The following is a 22,342-nucleotide window of genomic DNA, read 5'->3' as shown; positions in this document are numbered from 1 at the left end:
ATTATTTAATATATTCAAAAAGATAGAAATGGAGGGAAAACTCCCAAATTCCTTCTATGAAGCCAGCATTACTTTAATACCAAAGCCAGGTAAAAATACAACCAAAAAAGAAAATTATAGACCCATATCCTTAATGAACGTAGATGCAAAAATTCTCAACAAAGTACTTTCAAACTGCATACAGACACACATCAAAAAGATCATTCACCATGAGCAAGTAGGGTTTATCCCAGAGATCCAGGGCTGGTTCAATACATGCAAGTCAATAAATGTCATTAATCATATAAATGGACTCAAAGACAAAAACCACATTGTCATTTCAATAGATGCAGAAAAGGCTTTTGACAAAATTTAGCATGTATTTATGTTCAAAGTCCTAGAGGGAATTGGACTGGATGAAACATACCTCAACATAATTAAAGCTATGTACAACAAACCCACAACCAATATCATTCTAAATGGAGAAAAACTGGAACCATTCCCATTAAAATCAGGAACCAGAAAAGGATGTCCACTATCTCCACTCCTTTTCCACGAAGTACTTGAAACTCTTGCTAAAGCAATAAGACAGGAGAAGGAAATTAAAAGAGTACTAATTGGAAAAGAAGTGGTCAAACTATCACTTTTTGCAGATGATATGATGGTATTCATAAGAGACCCCAAAAGTTCCACCAGAAAACTGCTAGAACTGCAACACTTTCAGTATAGTGGCAGGTTGTAAAATCAATCTACAAAAATCAGTAGCCTTTCTATATACCAATAACAAGCAATTGGAGAAAGAATACAGGGAAATGCTCCCATTCACAATTGCTGCAAAAAATTAAAATAACTTGGACTAAGTCTGACCAAAGACAGCAAAGATCTCTACAATGAAAATTTTAAATAAAGAAAGAGATTGAAGACACCAGGAGATGGAAGGATCTCCTATGTTCATGGACTGGAAGAACTAATATTGTTAAAATTGCCCTCCTATCAAAAGCAATATATAGATTCAATGCAATTTCAATCAAAATCCCTATGACATACTTCACAGAATTAGAAAAATCCATCCTTAAATAAATTCATATGGAAGTACAAAAGTCTCCGAGTAGCCAAAGCAACTGTGAGCACAAAGAGCAACACTTGGGGGATTACTATACCAGATCTCAAAGTATACTACACAGCTATAGTCATAAAAACAGTGTGGTACTAGCACAAAATAGACACATAAATCAATGGAACATCATGGAAGACCCAAACAAAAATACTCGCAATTTCAGCCACCTGACATTTGACAAATGGTGCAAAAATAGACACATAGATCAATGGAACATCATTGAAGATCCAATCCTGAGTACATGCAATTTCAGCTACCTGATATTTGACAAAGATGCCAAGAACACACAATGGAGGAAATATAGCATCTTCAACAAATGGTGCTGGCAAAACTGGATCTCCACCTGTAGAAGAATGAAACTAGATCCCTATCTTTCACATTGCACAAAAATCAACTCCAAATGGATCAAAGACCTCAATGTGAAACTGGAAACCCTGAAACTATGAGAAGAAAATATTGGCAATAACTTACAGGATATAGGTCTAGGAAACGATTTTCTAAATCAGACAGAAGTCACTCAGGAATTAAGGTCAGCAATCAATAAGTGGGACCTCATTAAGCTAAAAAGCTTCTGCACAGCAAAAGAAACAATCAAACCAGTGAAGAGAAAACCCACAGAATGGGAAAAAGTGTTCACCAGTGACACATTTGACAGAGGTTTAACATCCAGAATATATAAAAAAACTCAAAAGGCAAAGAACCGAGAAACCAAATGACCCAATGAAAAGATGGGCTAAAGATCTAAACAGAGAGTTCTCAAATGAAGAAATAAAGGTGGCTAAGAAACATCGAAAAAGGTGTTTAACATTGCTAGTAATTAAGGAGATGCAAATTAAAACCATCCTAAGGTATCACTTTACTCCAATCAGACTGGCTAGGATCAAGAGAACAAATGATACCAAATGCTGGTGAGGATGTGGAGAAAGGGGAACGCTCATTCACTGCTGGTGGGATTGCAAACTTGTGCGGTCTCTATGGAAAACAGTGTGGAGAACTCCTAAAAAACTAAAAATGAACCTACCATATGACCCGGTTATACCACTCCTTGGCATATACCCAAAGGACTCATCCTATTGTAGAGACACTTGTACAACCACCTTTGTTGCTGCTCTTTTCACAATAGCTAAGAGATGGAAGCAACCTCAAGTCATGAGCGGTTAACAAAAATGTGGTATATTTACACAATGGAGTTCTATTCAGCAGTAAAGGAAGATGAAATAATGAAATTTTCAGGTAAATGGATGGATCTAGAAAGTGTCATACTAAATAAAGTAACACAAACTCAGAAAAACAAATGATGTATGTTCTCCCTCATATGTGGCTCCTAGCATCAAATCCTTTTAAATTCCAGGTCATTTTAATAAGATGATGCTATACAGCAGTCCCTTCTGTGTGAAATAACTACTATCATCAAGACTTCGGCTGAGCCTGATCCCTAAATGTAATCACAATTGGGCTTGTTGATGGCTGTGCTCATTCATTAAAGGAGTGCCAAGCAGGGTCACTGGACCCCCACCTCAATATCCAGCCACTCTTCCCAGCCAATGAGTCCTGCCTTGGAAGACAAAAGAAAAATGAGGAGGAACCCAATGGAGGGATGTTTTTGAAGTCCTTGTTAAGAAACTCCAATGGGCTCTCATATGAACATTTGAAAATTGCCCTGTTCTTTTTTCTAGTTCCCTTTCTAGAACTTGTAATGCTAATTACTCTTGCCTTTACTTCTCCTTTACATCTCCTATTCATGATTCAAGGACTTTCTTTTCCCCTTAGAGACAAGAGTTATGCAATTTGGGAGTCTTTTAGATATACCCACTGAAGAGGTACTCCAATCGCCTCACCCTGCGTCCCTGTTCAGCATGGAAGGAGCCAGAGTGGTCTGCGTCCCTATTCCCTGCGTCCCTATTGGTAATTTGGGTAACCCCTTCAGAGGATGACATGATAAGAATAGGAGTTAAAAATTGGCTAGGCAGTTAGGGTAAAAAGACCCCAAAGAAATGTAGTCAGTTTCTGGGCTAAAAGTCAATATGTCCTTGGGCCTTTTAGCAACATACTCTGTTCCAAAGGCCAAAAATGTCAAAAGTATTTGGGAGCTTGTATCCTTAAAAGATTTTAGGGTTACCTCTTCATAGCGGGGGGAATGTTGGAGGGGAGAGGGTGAGCATGGATTTGATCATTACACCTTATATGCATGTATAAAATTCTCAATAAAGTTTTTGTAAAAGTTAAAAAATGACTTACTTTTTAAAACCATAGCTGTATTACATTTACATTGTCATAATACTTAACAGTGGGGATTACATTTTCATACATGCACCCTCCAAAGACATAGTCAAACCATATCACAGTAGTAATAAAAAGCAGACTGCTGTCTTTGCAACATTAACTAATTAGTCCTTGTCATATGCTAGTTCATTCCCAGAACATGTTTAAGTGCCTAAAAAATATTGTAAGCACATTCTAGAATGAGTAAGGGTATGGTGAAAAAGAACATAGAAGATGCATATATCAATAAGATGGTGGTGATGGAGGAAAACTCTCAAAGAGATTGTTGTTACAGTTTTCACCCTGGGTGGGTACTAAGCAATGTCAGCCTCCTCTTGCTAGGGTCCCAGTGACAAACTAAAGTTCAGTACCACCAAAGTTCACGGCAGGGAATGAATGAATTTATCAGGCTTACTTCCAGAGCACCGGTGAGGGCTTAGGGGCAGGAGTGTGGGTGAAGCAAAAGCGGGCACACTGAGAAGTCCTCACCCAGCATAGATGCTGGTTTCCGTGTGACCACATAGATGAAGCCCCTTCCCTTACTCCTTCTCAGCCTATGTGCTCTAGGCCTTCACTGAAACCCTGAGGCCACATGCAATTAAGGTAGAATTGCAACAATTAGGAAGAGTGGCTGGTTGCACAGGTGAGGTCCCTTGATTCTCCCACCTCATCCCATGGGGAAATACCAACAGTCAACAAAAAGTCCAGCTATGATAATCTTTGGTGAACAGACACAACTGAACTCCCCCGAAGATGGCAGTTGTTTGGCTTGGAAGATAGTGCTCTAGAACAGAGATGTTAAATTTTTATGATGCAGTGACATTCAGACATAGTAAGCAAAATAAAATAATGAGTTCATGTGTTTTGGAATAATATGGCAGATTTTCAGATGATAAGGACGTGAGTGTCCCACACTTGACAAGCATTTCTAGGTTATTCGTGGATTCTTGGGAGACTAAATACCTCTTATTTTATTTATCTAAAATCTATGATGGGTCTTAGATGGGTGTGGGGGCTCATGCATATTTTCACCAGTGTTTGGCAGACTGAAGCTGGAGGATCTGGAGGACAAGGACACTCTGGACTGTAAAGCAAATTCCCTGTCTCAAAACGTAATCTGCTCTTCCTTCCTGCTTGCCTTCCTGCTTTCCTCCTCCCCCCTCCACTCCTTCCTTCCTCTCTAGCATTTCTTTCAATGTAAAGGCCAAATCTTTGTGATGAAGAGATATTAATTTAAGCCTATTCACAGATTTTTTTTTGTTATGTTTTTGCTCATATATATGGGGGTGCTCACTCATATACCCAGGCATGTGCCTATGAAGTACAGGGAAGTACACATCTGGTGGCTTCCTCGATCAGTCTCCATCTTATTTTTTGGTACAGAGTCTCTCACTGAATCTAAAGCTTATCATTTCTGCTACCCCGGCTTGACAGCAAGCGCCCATCTCCACCTGACTCTGCCTCCCAGCACTAGAATTTCAGGCACAGGCTGCCATACCTGCTTTTTTGCATAAGTGCCGAGTAGGATCTCATTATATAGGCCAGACAGAATTATCATCCTCTTGTCTTAGCCTCCAGAGTGCTGGGATTATAGGTATGTGTCTTCATACCCAGCTTTGGGATGTCTGCTTATTGGAAGGAATAGACACTGTTGAAGATTTACCTTCATTTACCTTAACCTAAGAACAAACTCTGAGGCTCTGTTACCCTCAGTGTCTTAGATGTGAATGCAAATCATGACTATGAGGATGAAACCAGAAAATAAGAGAAGAAATAGGGAAAGTTTGAGCTTTCTTAAATGTCCTAATGCAGCTTAGTTGGTGACAGAAATTGCCCTCAAAACTTTAAGAACATGTGGATTCCCTTGGTGTTGTACTGTTACAATTTCTGGTTGAGTAACTCTAGATTGGAGTGGTCATTTGCATTTCCTTTAAGCTCCTAGGGGATGATACTCTTGCTGGTCTGAGACCTACTCTGGGAGTAGCAAGGATCAAGAGGTTTGCTAAACTCCCTGCTGAAGGCAATATTTTACCTCTTCAAAGGGAGGAATGATAGAGTAGCAAAAAGCTCCAAAGTTTTCTGCATGAAACTCTGTATTTTAATAATGAAATGGAGATCTTTTTTAAAGGTTGAAACCTCATTTAATTTTATGTCTTATAGGGTTTATACTGAGTACAATATTGTATAACTGTAATAATTCAACTGTAAATCTAAAAATGTACACCCAATTTTGTAAGAGATGCAGCCTAGCTTAGAAAATGTTATTGAATATGTCAATGCTGATGTAATGAAATGCTTCTTCTAAGTATGTTGTTATTAAATAAATAATTAAAAAAGAAAGAAAGAAAGGAAGGAAGAAAGAAAGAAAGACAGGAAGGAAGGAAGTTTTTAGAAAAAAGTGATAGGGAGATATGGGAGGAGTTGGAGGGGAGGGAGTGGGCTTGGATTTGTTCAAAACACCTTATATGCATGGATGAAATTCTCAATAAAGTTTCTTTAAAAGTTAAAAAAAAATCAATAAAAGTAAGTTCTCTGATGTCAATAAATGTGATTTAATTTCATACCATCACTGAATATTTGCAAATGCAAATTCAAAAATATTGGGACAAAATAAAAGCATTTATCTGGTCATGTCATACTGACTTTTTGCATTCATTGCTTCCTTAGGCTTGTCTGTTAACTCTGATAACAGTATCTTGATCCAAACTACCATCTGATTAGTGTGTAAAATATCCAGGTAGTACCCATGTTGTTATGGAATGGGCCCTAGAGAGACAGAAAGATCTGTCTCCTAGAAACAGCTATGCCAGATATGTCTAGAGTTTTGAATTTCACATGTATAGAATGGTGATTACTGTTTCTTCCTAGAATGGTTGTAGATATTGTTTCATGCAAGATGAGAAATCATTTGGCCCACTTGTTATAATGGAGGCTCAACAAATTCTTACGGAGTCCTTTTGAAGAGTTCAGCTTTGCTTCAAGCCAGAGAGGAGGACTGAGGCTCAGAACATGCTGCAAAATGTTCAGGACTCTTCTATGTTTCAGCTTTAGTTGCTCACAATTTCTTCTGAACATACCCATTAAAAGTTGCTTAACTTTCTCAAAAAAAATTTGCTACTTGCTAGAGCTGTCCCTTTGTGTTTACCCTATCTGCTTTAAGAGAGATGAGGAATGAGGAATGTGACTATTTCTACTGTCTTCTTCCTTTACAGATTATTCCTCAGCTGTTCAGAAATTCTCCCAGACACTGCAGTCATTTCAGTTTGATTTCATTGGGGACACTCTGACTGATGATGAGATTAATATTGGTAAGTCTTCAGGTGCATGGGGCTATATTCCTCTATAAGCAGTCCAGAGACCAATCAGCTTCTTTGGGTTGTGGATGCAGAACAGCACATGGATCTCTTCATCTTTCCTGGTCTAGCCCCAAGCCCCTGGGAAGCTATTTAGGATTGTTAATGAAACAGTCTCTGTTACTGTTATTTTCCTCACATGCCGCAGCAATCCAGACATCTCCTGAACCTCCACTGAGGCTGTTGGCTGAGTCTGCAGGGAAGCTTTTCTTTATATCATCCAAAGCATGAAAATAGATGAAAAACGGATGTATTAAAAATGATCCTTATTAAGATTTTTCTGAGGAACAATTCCTCTAGAGTTTAAAACTAACACATTTCAGTACAGTTTTTCCAGCATTTAGAAATTTGGCAATCCATGTGCAGTGGATTTAATAAGCTATGTGATGTTGGACAAGATATTTCCCTTCATTGACTCTTGTTCTTGTCTTCTGTAAAATAGCGTTAATATCTATTAAGGTTATTAGAGAGGAAATTAAACAGTGGAGGCAAAAAAGATCTTTGTTTACTTTTGTTAAGAAGTTAAAGTGCCAACAATCTATGGCCCGTGAGCCAAATGCATCTCCCTCTCTATTTGTAAATAAATTGGACACAACAACACTTATTTAAGCATTGTGTGTGGGTGCTTTATAGGGTACAGTGACTACATGACCATCAAAGTTTGCGATATTTACTTTCTGACCAGATTAAAATGTTTTCTGTATGAAACAGTATATTTTAAAATGAAATGGAGATCTTTTTTAAGGTTAAAACCTCATCCAATTTTATGTCTACTAGGGTTTATACTGAGTTCAATATTGTATAACTGTATTAATTCAACTGTGAACCTAAAAATTTACAGCCAATTTTGAAAGAGATGCATCTTTGCTCTGGAAATTGTTATTGAATATCTTCATGCTGTACTGAAATGCTTCTTCTAATTATGTGGTTATTAAATAAATAACAAAAAATTATTTCTAAAAAATGTTTGCTGACCCTTGAGTTAAAGGATTAGTATAAAGTATTTGACAAATAAGAACAATGAACTACATAAATATCAGGAATGATATACTGTTACTGGAAAAAATGATGTACACACCTACAATGATGATGCCTAGGACTCAAATATGCACTAAAATATAATATTAAGAATTAATATTCTTAATACAATTGCACTGCAGTTAATTTGAGTAATAAATAAATATATAATGTATGAAGATCATTATGACAATATTCCTGCATAGTTAGCAGCATATTGGGCATACTATTTTAGCTTTTAAGTATTTTCCTGTACGTACACCATTTTCTTAAATTTTTTTCTTTCTTTCCCTTTGTTTTCTTTTTCTTTTTTGATTTTTCCTTTTATTTGTTTATTTTTGTATTTTTGGTCTTTTTAAGACAGGGTCTCCTTTAACCTTATCTGGCCTGGAACTCACTGTGTAGACCAGGCTGGCCTTGAACTCACAGAGTGCTGGGACTAAAGGCATGTGCCACCATGCCCGGATCCTATTTTCTTTCTTTTTTTTTTTTTTTAAATATTTATTGTTTTTATTCTATGTGTATGATTGTAATGTCTGCATGAATGTAAATGCACCCATGTCATTTAGTGCCCACGGAGTCCAGAAGAGGGCGTTGGATGCCCTGGAACCAGAGTTATGACATTTGTTAGCTGCCATGTGGGTGCTGGGAACTGAACGGGGGTCTTCTGCAAGAACAGTCAGTGCTCTTAACCACTGAGCCATCTCTCCAGCCCTTTTCTTTATTTTATTGAGACAAGGTTTTGTCTGGCCTTGAACTCTTGGTTATCCTGTCTCAGCCTCTCAAGTGCTGGGATTTTAGGCATACATCTGGCTCATGTATCATTTTTTCTTTGAATGCAATTTACTTCATAATACATACATAATTTAGCCTGAAAATGTATCTCAGTTGGTAGAGTACTTACCTAATATGCTGGAAGCTTTAGGTTTGATCCCCAGCACTGCAGAAAACTGTATATGGTAGCACATTTCTATAGTCTCAGCACTTCGGAAATAGAATCAGGAGGATCAGAAGTTCAAGTTCATCCTCAGCTGCATACCAAGTTTGAGGCAAATGGGCTGTATAAGACCTTACCCCAAAACATGAATTTTTTGTTCTTTTTTATAATTATTTTCTGATAATTTCATACACCACTACTGTATTTACATCTTTCCACCCTTCTTCTCTCTCCTCTTTCTCCCCTCCAACTCCTCCTGTGTCCCTGCTACTCTCAATTTTGTAACTTCTTCTTTAATTATTGCTACTACATAGGTGTGTTTACATACCTATTATCTATCTATCTATCTATCTATCTATCTATCTATCTATCTATCTATCATCTATCTATCTATCATCTAGTTATACATTTATCATCTATCTAATATATTCTACTGAGTCCATTTAGTGTCCTCTCAGGGGTCTTGTCCCTGGAGAAAATGGATTCTCTCTCAATAGCCATTAATTGCCCATAGTTCTTTGTCTTAAAGGTGAGACCTTGTGAAATTTCCTTCATCCACATTGGCATGTCAACTGATATTGTCATTATGCAGGTTTGTTTAGGAAACCATATTTTTGAGATTTCATGGGTGTAACTTTTCTGTCATGTCTAGTAAACACTATCTAGCAGCAGGCATCCTTGTCCTCTGGCTCTTTCTGTCCCCTCTTCCGTGATGCTTCCTGAGCCTTAGGTGTGAAATTTGTAATTGTAGATGTATCAGTTGGTGCTGAGCACCTCATGGTCAATTATTCACTAGACTTTGACCAGTCATGGGTATCTGTAATAGTCTCCATCTGTTTCAAAAATGAAATTCTTTGATGAAGGATGAGAGCTACATTTATCTGTGGGTGTAAGTATTTAGAATGTAGTTAGAAAATATATTGGTTTAGGAAAATCACAGTAGTAGGCTCTCTTCTAGGGCCTATAACCTTCCAGCTATAGGCGTTTGGCAGGGTTTCCAGTACCAAGCATGAATTACCTTCTGTTGAGCTGGCCCGAAGTCCAATTAGACAGTTGTTGTTTACCCCTAAGGTGGAAGTGCCACTATTGCACCATTCAAGATATCTTGCCAGGCTGGTCATGGTTGTGGCTCATAGCTTTCACAGCTAGGTAGAGTACTGGTTGCTTTTCTTCCTTGGAAGCTTGGATAGCACCTTCTGATACTATGATAGCTAGTCCTCAGGGAGGAGGCTTCCAGCATAGTTCCAGTCATTAGGAGTCACTTTAAATATTTTATTTATTATTTTTATTTTATGTGTATGAGTGTATTGCCTGCACATATGTAAGTGCAGTCATGTTGTGCAGTGCCAAAGAGGCTAGAAGAGGGTGTCAGATCCCCTGGAACTGGGGGTGTTAGCCACCATGTAGGTGCTGGGAATTGAACCCGGGTCCTCTGCAAGAGCAGCTAGTGCTGAGCCATCCTTCAGTCCCAGGGAGTCACTTTAATACTTTATCTATTTAGCAAAATAATAGTATTTGGCTCTCTCCTATGGCCTCTGGCCTGTCTAGCCACATGTTCATAGGCCTGATAGCAATGTCAGGAATGGGCTGTATCTTATGAAGCTGACCTTATATCCAATTAGAAAATGATTTGTTATGTGCATACTATTTGTGCTATTATGTTTCATTATTGCGCCAGAGTTCAAATTTTGCTAGACCAATTGCTGTTGAAGCAGGCAGGATTCACAGCTGGGTAAGGGTGATGATTAATTGTCTCTTTGGCTAGCGTGCACCACACCTTCCAGGACTATGAAAGCTAGCCAGTAGAGACAAAGCTTTGGAGTCAGTATCAGTGTTTTTTCCTTGCAACATGCTTCAATAATGCTAAGCAGCCAAAATGTTAAAAGGAAAGTCTAGCAAGAATTAACTATACCTTGAAAATTTCAAAGGAGAAAGAGCAAAAAGGGAAGAAAGATAGGAAAAGAAAAGAGACATGCTATATGCTTTTTAGGTCTAATATTCATGTCGTTTATTCTTACAATTTCACTGATGAGACAATTGGAGTTCAATAAGATCAAGCAAACTTTCTACAATGTAATATAGGGCCTTCCAAAAGTACCATAAATTTCCAGTGACTGTTGACAATATAGATCAAATGGTTTAGAACTGCTTAGATACTTTAAATAACCTAGTAAATTCATTTAGAAATCAAGTGTAAAAAAGCAATCTAGACTACACATTCAATACTGTTAATGACAGTGAATAATTGAAAACCAATAAAATGCCCAAATGACTTCAAAATGAAGCATGTTGCAATCAGTTTTCCTAACCATGTTATGGGGCAGGTCACGGGATGATGGCCTGATGATGGTGTTGTTCCTGGTTATACAGGTGTGTTAACTTCATTTTCTTTTTTCTCTTTCTTTTATTTATTTAATAACCACATGATTAGAAGAAGCTTTAACATTACAGTTTTAACATATTCAATACCAATTTCCAGAGCAAAGATACATCTCCTTCAAAAGTGGCTGTAAATTTTTAGGTTCACAGTTGAATTAATACAGTTATACAATATTGAACTCAGTATAAACCCCGTAAACACTATAAGACATAAATTTGAATGAGGTTTTAACCTTTAAAAAAGATTTCCATTTTATTTTAAAATATACTGTTTCCTACAGAAAAACTCATTTTTTAATGCTACTAACACTTACATGTTTGCACATGTGTCTTTAATCTCTATGTATCTGATAATTACTAGTCACAGTCAGTTACACTCAGATCCTTGGCACCTGAGTATGGATATAAAGTCATCAGGTAGATTTCAATGGTAATGTTTATCACCTATCTTTAGCCAGTTTTCTTAGTCACCATTCCTTTTATCCGAAGAGGGAGCAAGCAGTGAATTCTTCCTGTTCTTTGGTGCATAATGTGAAAAACCACTATTTTTGTAAGCATTTGATAGAAAAGGGTCTTTCAGCTCCTCCAGTGCTTGGAATTATGACTTCTACGGCTTGTTTTATTTGAACTGACTCAGACATTTTTGTTTCAACCTTTTTCTTCAGAGCAATTTTGAAAGATACTCAATAGCAATTGTTTAAATCTGCCATTACTGCAGGCAGCAGAAAGAATAAAACAGCAAACAAATTTCTGGACAATAATCCTAAAATGTGAAGAGACAGAAAGTGTGCTTTAGAGAACCTTGGAAAGTTGTGGCATATTCCTTGAAATCTAGAAGGTCATGCACAGGTACAGGGCTTGTATATACCCAGGGTTTGTACCTATTTATAAAAGAACAGAGAATCCTACAGCACAGTTCAACAAAGGCACAGCAACTTGCTCCTTCAAACCACTGAAAGAAATCTCTTACCTGGGCCTGGTGGTGGAAGCCTGATGAAGCTGCTTGAGAGACTTAGCCTGATGGATTGCAAGTTCAAGGCATGCTTGGGTATGGAGTGAGTTCAAGGCCAGCTTGGGCAACTTAGGGTGAACCTGTTTCAAAAAAATGAGACAAAATCAAAAACAAAAAAGTGTAGGGATACAATTCTGTTAAAATAGATTATTTGCAGGGATGGAGAGATGGCTCAGTGGTTAAGAACACTGACTGTTCTTACAGAAGACCCGGATTCAAAACCCAGCACCCACATGACAGCTAATAACTGTCTCTAACTCCAATTACAGGTGATCCGACAGCCTCTTCTGTCCTCCATGGGCATTGCACAACACAAGTCACTTACACACATGCAGGCAATATACACATACACATAAAATAAAAAAAAATAGATTATTTGTCTCACATGCACGAGACTCTAAATTTAATCCCCAAGAAAAGAAAGCAAAAACAAAACAAGAAAAAAGTTAGAAAGAGAAGAACCTTTGTTCAGTGTTTATCTTTCCTCACTAGAGACTTCAGTGGCTTAATATGACAGAGTACAGAATTTATAATGTCATTAACAAACAGCATGACAGAAATAAGAAACTCTAGGGAAGGAAGGGAATTCTGAATTCTAGAATTACCACATAAACTTACTAAAAATGTTCCTTTAAAAAAAAATATGACATATGGGAAGAAATAGTAAGGAAGTGGTCTTTTAACAAAAAAAAATAAATAAAGGAAACTAATAGAAACTGTCCTTGAGGAATGTCAGACATTAGATTAGTTATATACTTTATGTTAGGTGTTGTAAATATATTTACATAAATGAAACTGTGTCAAAAAAGCTAAAGGAAAGATTGAGAACAATTTCTCAGAAAATAGAGAAAAACTAATATAAGGAATGAAAAAAAATTTTTTTTGGTCTTTTTGAGACAGGGTCTCCAGCTGTAGCCCCAGCTGTCCTGGAACTCACTATGTAGACCAGGCTGGCCTCACAGAGATCACCTGCTTCTGCCTCCCGGGTGCTGGGATTAAAGGCGTGCACCACCACGCCTGGCTAGGAATGAAAATATTTTTAAAAGGAAACAACTAAAAATTCTGAATTTTAAAAGCACAATAAACAAAATGAATAATTCTTTATATGGATTCAGCATCAGATTTGTACAGTGAATTGGAAGGCTCAGCTCAGCAAATCTAAGGACAAGTGTTTGTGATTCTTCAGTTTGAGGAAGGGAAAGAAAAATAACTGAATGTACCTATTTGACGGACTGTCTTAGGCTTTGAAAAGTGTCCATTGCTTTCTGTCAGTCTGTGACAAAATTTAATAGAGGAATATGGGAGTGGTAGACAGTCAAGAAAAGTGAATCTGAACCTTAGAGCTCTGTGGAGTACCATCAAGCATATGAACACACATATAATGAGAATCTCAGATGAAGAAGTGAACAAGAAAAGAAAGAGACTGTTCGAAGAAATAATTGCCCCAAGATGCCAAATTTGGTAAACTGAGCCAAACCAACACAGGAATCTAAATACTCGACAAATTTAACTTTATTTAAATGTATTAATTTAACAAATTTATATTTATAAATTTAAGAAGACATACAAAACTCCCCACAAACTGTTGAAAGACATCGTTGAAGAGGGAATCTTATAAAAAATGAGTCATTATGTACAGGAATTTCTCAATAAGGTGAAGAGGTGATTTTGCACTAAAAACTATGACGTGTAGAAATCCGTTTGGCAGTATATTCAAAGAATTGAAAAAAACCCATTAAACAAATATTATATACCTAGCAAACCTATATAACAAAACCAAGAGAAATTGAATCTTTTTCCATTTTTTATTAACATATGTCAAGTATACATCTTTCCCATTAATTTTTATTAGCATATAATAATAATTGAAATGTTAAACAAGGGAACAAACCCAAATCTTAATAGAATGCAACACTAAAAAATCTGTTCCAAAAGAAGTAATAAAGAAAACCAATCCTTCAGGTAGAAAAAGAACATTAGATAATAATTCAAATCTACATGGAGAAATAAAACATCAGGAAATGTAACTGATAGTATAAATTGTTTTTGTTTATAGCTTTCCTATTAGATTTTTTAAATTGCATAAATTACTATAAAGTGGGTTGAAAGATTTATAACAAATAGAGATATATTTTGTTTAACGGTAGCATAGGTGAAGGGGAGAAAAATGGAATAATACAGGACCCAAATTCCCTTACTCTATTGAATTTAAAATGATATTAATCTGGACTAAATTGTCATAATCTAAAAACTATCATAACTTAAAATGTTAGTTGTAATCCCCAGGATGACCATTAAGGAAAGATAAATGTGTATATACATACATACACATGTATTCAGAGTTTGTATATATATGTGTGTGTGTATACATTTAGAAACTATTTTTATTTATTATTTTTTATTTTATGTGTATTTGTGTATTACCTGCATATATGTAAGTGCACCCATGTCCTACAATGCTTGCAGAGGTCAGAAGAGGGTGTCAGATTCCCCTACCACTGGAGTTAATGAAGACTGTTAGCTACCATATGGGTGCTGGGAATTGATCCCAGGGCCTCTGCAAGAGCAGCCAGTGCTCTTAACCACTGAACCATCTCTCCAGCCCCATATATACCTTTAAAAAATATTTATTTTATTTTATATGTATTAGTATTTTTCCTGCATGTATGTAAATGCACCTCTGTCATACAATGCCTGAGGAGACCAGACGAGGGTGTCAAATCCCCTGGAACTGGAATTATGAGCAGTTGTTAGCCATCATGTGGATGCTGGGAAGCAAACTTGGGTCATCTGCAAGAGCAACCAGTGCTCTTAACCACTGAACCATCTTTGCTACCCCTTATAAGTGAATATGTACCCGGACATGACTACAGGAACCAGGATAATGAAAAGGAACTAGGGAGGTAAAGAAAAAGAAAGAATGCTCGAGAGAAGAACAGTAGGAAACAGGTGTTACTAATGGAGCTATGGATAAAAATGAGGTTATTTACATAGGAGTGTGGAGGAAGGGTTATACAGGGAACCTTGGAGATAAAGGGAAAGAAGGAGCTCAAGAGGGATAGGACCCTAGGGGACAGGCATTATCAATGGAGAAATGAGGAAAATGGGCACACTATAAATGTGGAAACCATGGCGGAAGGGTTAGACAGTGAAAGAGGGAAGAGAGATAAATAATGCCTAGCTAGTTTTAAAAAAAGCCAAAGGGAACCATATTATTCCAACAACCTACTGACAAATTATATATACGTTATCTCTACATGAGTCCATGTATATAGCTAAAGGCTACATAACAAGAAACAGTGCCAGACAGGAGATACCTTCCTTCGAGTTGTTGGCCAGAGTGGTCCAAGAGACTCCCCAAATTACTCAGGTTATTGCCACAGTCCTTGATGGCCTCCCAGAACTTGAAAGAAAGGCCCTACTGCCGAAGACAGAACATATTTTGGACACAGGAGTTGGAGCAATAGAGCTGTAACTGCCCTGAAATCACTTCCCCTGAAGGCTAGCTCTCATGGCTTTGGAGAGTGCTAAGAAGGTGCCAAGGGAAAACATCAATGGATGATCCAACACCAGCTTCAAGACCAAATAACCATATCTATGGCCAGCACTGCATATGTCATTGGGGCGGTAGTGGCACTTTTATTTTGTGAGCAATCAAAAGCCTCCTAATTTGAATACACACCCACTCAAAGGGAAGAAACTCAAATGTGGTAATGTAAGCATAGCCTAATAAACATGGCTGGAGTAGCCATAGATCTTAGAGAAAACCCCAAGACTGTCACATCGCTAGACTAATGTGACTTCTTACTTTGTGAGAAAGATGTGTATCCTTATATTTACAGACAAATATCCCAGTCACCACTCATCAAAGAAGCTCATTTTGCACCAGTCAGAGACTATCACCAAGTAGTACAACTGGTCACACATGGACCTTGTCTATGAATTGCCCAGGCCTAGTTGACACATCTACACCTAAGGCTCATGAAACATAAAACAGGGATAAAGAAGAGGATACTAGTGAATCTCTCAGTTCTCAATAATGAAGCTTCTTCATGTAGGAACACAAAAGGTCACAAATGGCCAAAGTGTAGAGATCCTTGGACAAGACCCCTTTATTATACTTCACCCACACAAGGCTCAGGGACCATCGCAGAAGAAGGGGAGAAAAGATTGTAAGAGTCAGGGAGGAGGTGCATGACCATATGGAAACAGAGTCGTACAAGCTCCTGGGAACCTGCTCATATGATACTATGGCAATGGTGTCAGTATACACAAGTCCCAGGGAAACTCAGGCAGACAATAACCCAGCATAGAAACTGGGAAAATGAACTGCAGACCTTATCTGAAGGAATGTTGGCAACTGATTGCTGCTAGATGAAGAAGAGCTGATCTTCCTAAAACAAGGGACTCTAGATAGGCTGACTAGACTCAGTGGACAGACTTTCACTGGAGAATGGCTGGGGACACTGACAACACAGTGGGTGTTAATAGCAATGACGGAGTATATGAGCTCCAGTGGGGGGGGGGGGCGCTGGGCGGGGGCCAGTGGGGACGGGGGTATAAAGATGATTAAGATTGTTTGAGACATTCTATAAGAAATACACAAAAAATTCAATAAAAATAAAAAAAGACACCCCAAATTCAAAAGTTCCATAATCTATTAAAAATTAAAACTATTTTGTTGCATTCAAAGTAGCAAGGTTTTTTAAAATTTTTAATTTTTTTTATTTTTTAGAGGAAGCATTTCATTACAGCATTAACATATTCACTAACAATTCCCAGAGCAAAGATGCATCTCTTTCAAAATTGGCTGTAAATTTTTAGGTTCACAGTTGAATAAATATAGTTATACAATATTGTACTCAGTATAAACCCTATAAGACATAAAATTGAATGATATTTTAACCTTTAAAAAAGATCTCCATTTCATTTTAAAATATACAGTTTCTTACAGAAAGACTCTGTTTTTACTCATAACACTGAAATGTTGGCACGCGCATGCATCTCTAATCTGTATGTATCTGATTATTACTAGTCATAATAGGTTGCACTTGGATACTTGACACCTGTGTATGTCTACAAAGTCATCAGGTAGATTTCAATGGTAATGTTTATCACCTCAACTAATTAATATGACATAACTTTTTATGTTTCCTTCTCAAATATAACTCATTATTTTAATTTGTTGATTTTTTTGTGGGTATATCACACAGAACATCCCAAACAATCTTATTCATCTATATACCCACTTCCCAGATGGCACCCTCCCATAGCCTGCCCCCCCAGCCCACTAGAGCCCTTATACTCTGTCATCCCAGCTACTGTCCACTGTGTTGTTGGCACCCCCAGCTGTTCTCCAGTACTTGTCCATCTGATGAATCTAGTCAGCCTATCTAGAGGTCTTTGTTTTAGGAAGGTCAGCTGTTCCTCATCTAGCAGCAATCAGTTGTCAATAGTCCTTCAGATAAGATTGGGGGCTGCTGTTCATTTTCCCAGTTCTATGCTGGGTTACTACTGTCTGGGAGTCTCTTGGGCCACCCTGGCCAACAACTCAAAAGAAGGTATCACCTGTCTGGCATTGTTTCTTGTTATGTAGCCTTTAGCTATACATATAGACTCTTAAAAAATTATATTGGTCCCTTTAATCTTGGGTTATACTTTCCTTTTGGGTGTTTAAGGCCATACACTTGGCCCAGATAAACAAAATTATTTTTCACTCTTAAGGCCATTTGAGGATCTGTTCCTCAGGGGTCACATGGGCTTGGGAGGAGCCCCTGGCTCCTTTCTTTTACCAGTTCCATCTATGTGAGGATAAGTCAAAAGTCCTGCTCGACCAAGGCTGGCTTCGCTTGGAAGCATGGAAGAAATGATTCCTCTGTGTTGACCCTCCTCTTTGTAGACTAGACACTGGCTCAAGTCCATCTTGTGGGGTCTCCTTGGCCTCCTTGATGAAGAGGACAGGTGATCCACCACAATTACAGGACATTTTGAGAGATGCTCATAGTCCCCTGGAACTAGTCGATCTTGGAGGGCAAGGAGCAAAAACTGTCCTTTATGTCCCTCTGACCAGATTAGTATAGGCCTCAAAGTATATCTGTTAAACATCCAAGAAGGTTAGTTCCACCAATCTGGTACTTTTAATTACCATGTGCCATGTAGATAAAGCTTGGGCAAAGACCAATTGTTCTCAGATAAACCTTGTCTAGATATGTATTTCTTGATCTGGTATGTATAATTTGTCAGAAGGTTGTTGGACTAATATGCTTCCCTCTGGTTTTTAAAACTAGCTAGGCATTATTTAGCTCTCACGTTCTCAAACCATTCTGTCCTAGTTTGTTTCTTCATTGCTGTGACAAAACATTCTGACCAATACCAACTTGGGGAGGAAAGGGTTTATTCATCTTACAACTCCCAGGTCGCAGTTCATCAAGGAGCCCAAGGTAGGAACTCAGGGCAGGAACCTGGAAGCAGGAGCTGGAGCACAGGCCATGGAGGAATGCTGCTTACTGGCTTACTCCCCTGGCCTCTGCTCAGCCTGCTTTCTTACGCAACACAGGCCCACCTGCCCATGGGTGGCACCACCCACAGTGGGCTGGGCCCTCCCACATCACTCATCAAGAAGATGCCCCTCAGATATGGCCACAGGCCAGTCCAATACAGGAAACTCCCCAATTGAGGCTCCCTCAACCCAGGTGTGTCAAGTTGACACTAAAGCTATCCAGCACAATTGACCCCTTGTCAAGTTGACACACAAACATCACTATTAAACCATAGCTTTCCAATTTCTGTCCACAAGATATGATGTTAATATCACAACATAAAACAGTATAACCTTAAAAAACCCACAGTCCTTTAAAAATCCAAACACTTAAAAATCCATAGTCTCTTAATAGTCTCTTAACTGTGGGTGGGCGTCTATAAAATCCAAAACAAGTACTGTCTTATTTCAAAGGGAAGAATTGGGCACACCTAAGCAAAACCAAAGTCCACCAAGTAGCTAGAGGCTGGACACCTGGGATTCACTCATGATCCTCTGGGCTCCAAAGGGTACCGGCAGCTCCACTGCTCTTGACTCTGCAGTCCACAGCACACTCAGCTCATCTCACAGACCCAGGCCAGCTCCATTCCATGCTTATTGCTGTCCTTGTTGGTCGTCCCATGGTCCTGTCCTCTCCAAAAAGCTGGGGTCTCCACTGAAACTGAGGCTACGCCTTTACCAATGGCCTCTTCTTGCCTCTTAGGGTACAAAGCCTCAGATTCTCTCCATGACCCGTTCAATCCTGGGGTCCTCATTGCAACTGAAGCTGCACTTTCACCTATGGCCTTTCCTGGCCTCTCAGAGTGCCAAGCCTCAGCTGCTCTCTGTGACCCCTTCATGCTTTCAACACCAGAACCATGCAGGAGACTCTTACACATTACCAAGTCCTGTTTCCAGCTTGAAATAGAGGTGCAGGTCCCCTCTGTGTGCTGACCCTGAGGAAATACCTCCCAAAAGACTCTACCACAGTGATGCTAGTATCTTGTTACTTACAGCTGATTTTTCAGCCCCCAGGTAACCAGCATCAATTGTCCCAGTAAAGCAAAGTTTTTTTCTTCAGGTTCTGGTCTCTTCTTAATCACAGCTGATTCTTCAGCACCAGCTGACCAGAACCCACAGATTCTCAATCCAAAATCTTACACGAACAGATCTGATAGTCTCCGCTTCCCTTTGAAGCTTCACAAGCCAGGCCTCCATCGTCTACAACTCTTTCAGCATAGCTGTTCCAAGCTCCACAGCAACAAACTCTGAGTATGCAATGGCTTTTCCAGCCCAAAGTGCCAAACAATTCCACAGTCCTCCCCAAAACACCAAGGTCAGGTCTGTCACAGCAATATCCCACTCTCTGGTACCAATTTATGTCCTAGTTTGTTTCTTCATTGCTGTGACAAAACATTCTGACCAATACCAACTTGGGGAGGAAAGGGTTTATTCAGCTTACAACTCCCAGGTCACAGTTCATCAGGGAGCTCAAGGTAATAATAACTCAGGGCAGGAACCTGGAAGCAGGAGCTGGAGCCCAGGCCATGGAGGAACTCTGCTTACTGGCTTGCTCCCCTAGCCCCTGCTCAGCCTGCTTTTTTATGCAACACAGGCACACCTGCCCATGGGTGGCACCACCCACAGTGAGCTGGGCCCTCCCACATCACTCATCAAGAAGATGCCCCTCAGATATGGACACATGCCAGTCCAATAGAGGCAGTTCCCCAATTGAGGCTCCCTCAACCCAGGTGTGTCAAGTTGACACTAAAGCTATCCAGCACACCTCCCATCATGGATTCCCCAATTAAGGTGCCCCATTTTTTCCCATTTCTCCCTTAATAATACCCTTCTCCTAGGTCTTACCTCTCTTGAGTTCGTTCTTTCGCTTTATCCCCTAGGTTCCTTGTATACCCTTCCTTCCCCCCTCCCTTGAACTAACCCATTTTTTATCCATATCTCCCTTATTAACACCTGTTTCCTACTGTTCTTCTCTTTCAGATTCTTTCTTTTCCTTTACCTCCCTGGTTCCTTTCCATTATCCTGGCTCCTGTAGTTATGTCTGGATACATACTCACTTATCAGGGTTTGGTGCTATGATCTACATATGAGGGAGAACACACATCGTTTTTTTTTTCCTGAGTCTATGTTACTTCACTTAGTATCACAGTTTCTAGTTCCATTCATTTACCTGCAAATTTCATTTCATCTTTCTTTACTGCTGAGTAAAATTCTGTCATATAAATGAACCACATTTTCATTATCCACTTGTCAACTGAGGGACACGTAGGTTTCTTCCATCTCTTAGCTATTGTGAAAAGAGCAGCAACAAACATGGATGTACAAGTGTCTCTGCAATAGGATGAGTTCTTTGGGTATATGCCAAGGAATGGTATAACTAGGTCAAATGGTAAATTTGTTCTCTTGATCTTAGCGAGTCTGACTGGGGTAAGATGAAATCTTAAAGTGGTTTTCACTTGCATTTCCCTAATTACTAGTGATGTTGAACATCTTTTAAGATGCTTCTTAGCCATCTTTATTTCTTCTTTTGAGAATTCTGTTCAGCTCCTTACCCCATCTTTTAATTGGGTTACTTCCTTTCTTCTTTGTTTTTTGAGTTCATCTTGATCTTAGCGAGTCTGACTGGGGTAAGATGAAATCTTAAAGTGGTTTTCACTTGCATTTCCCTAATTACTAGTGATGTTGAACATCTTTTAAGATGCTTCTTAGCCATCTTTATTTCTTCTTTTGAGAATTCTGTTCAGCTCCTTACCCCATCTTTTAATTGGGTTACTTCCTTTCTTCTTTGTTTTTTGAGTTCATTATATATTCTGGGTATTAGACCTCTGTCAGAGGTGTCGCTGGTGAAGATTTTCTCCCATTCTGTGGGTATTCTCTTCACTTCTCTGGTTGCCTCCTTTCATGTACAGAAGCTTTGTAGTTCAATGAGGTCCCATTTGTTGATTCTTGACCTTGTTTCCTGAGCAGTTGTCTGGTTTAGCAAATCCTTTCCTACAACTATATCTTGTAGGTTTTTGCCAATGTTTACTTCTAACATTTTCAGAGTTTCAGGATTTACATTGAGGTCTTTGAGCCATTTGGAATTGACTTTTGTGCAAGGTGAAAGAAAGGGGTTTAGTTTCATTCTTCTACAGGTGGAGATCCAGTTTTGCCAGCACCATTTGCTGAACATGCTGTCTTTACTCCAGTGAATATTCTTGGCCCTATTGTCAAATATCAGGTGGCTGAAATATTTGGGTCTTCAATTTTGTTCTATTGATCTATGGGGCTATTTTTGTGTATATGTGGGTCATCAATTTTGTTCCATTGATCTACAGGTCTATTTTTGTGCCAGTTCCATGTTGTTTTTATGAGTATAGCTCTGTAATACAGTTTAAAATCTGGTATAGTAATCCCCCTGACATTGCTCTTAGTGCTGAGGGTTACTTTGGGTATCCGAGGTCTTTTGTGCTTCCATATGAATCTTAGTGTGTTTTTTTCCAATTCTGTGAAAAATGTCATGGGGATTTTGATTGGCATTGCATTGAATCTATAAATGGCTTTTGGTGGGATGGTCATTTTCACATTATGAATTCTTCCAATCCATGAACATGGGAGGTCCTTCCATCTTCTGATGTCTTCCTCAATCTCTTTCTTTAAAGATTTAAAATTTTCATTGTAGAGGTCTTTAATGTCTTTGGTCAGGTTTATTCCGAGATATTTCATTTTTCTGCAGCTATTGTGAAGTGGAGTATTTCCATGTACTGTG

General features: G+C 38.7%; 1 protein-coding gene across 1 annotated transcript in view; it reads left to right on the top strand.

Annotated features, from left to right (window-relative positions):
• The window catches only part of Ophn1 (oligophrenin 1), a 417,268-nt gene that overhangs the window by 130,972 nt on the left and 263,954 nt on the right, over window positions 1-22,342 (top strand). Inside the window, exon 3 of the mRNA XM_008844367.3 lies at window positions 6,571-6,666. Coding sequence (XP_008842589.1) covers window positions 6,571-6,666 — 96 coding nt within the window. The remainder of the gene's footprint in view (window positions 1-6,570; window positions 6,667-22,342) is intronic.

Source organism: Nannospalax galili, unplaced genomic scaffold (genome assembly GCF_000622305.1).
Source record: "Nannospalax galili isolate Female #2095 unplaced genomic scaffold, S.galili_v1.0 scaffold280, whole genome shotgun sequence".
NCBI classification, from domain to species: domain Eukaryota; kingdom Metazoa; phylum Chordata; class Mammalia; order Rodentia; family Spalacidae; genus Nannospalax; species Nannospalax galili.
This window is presented reverse-complemented; position numbering and strand designations above follow the sequence as displayed.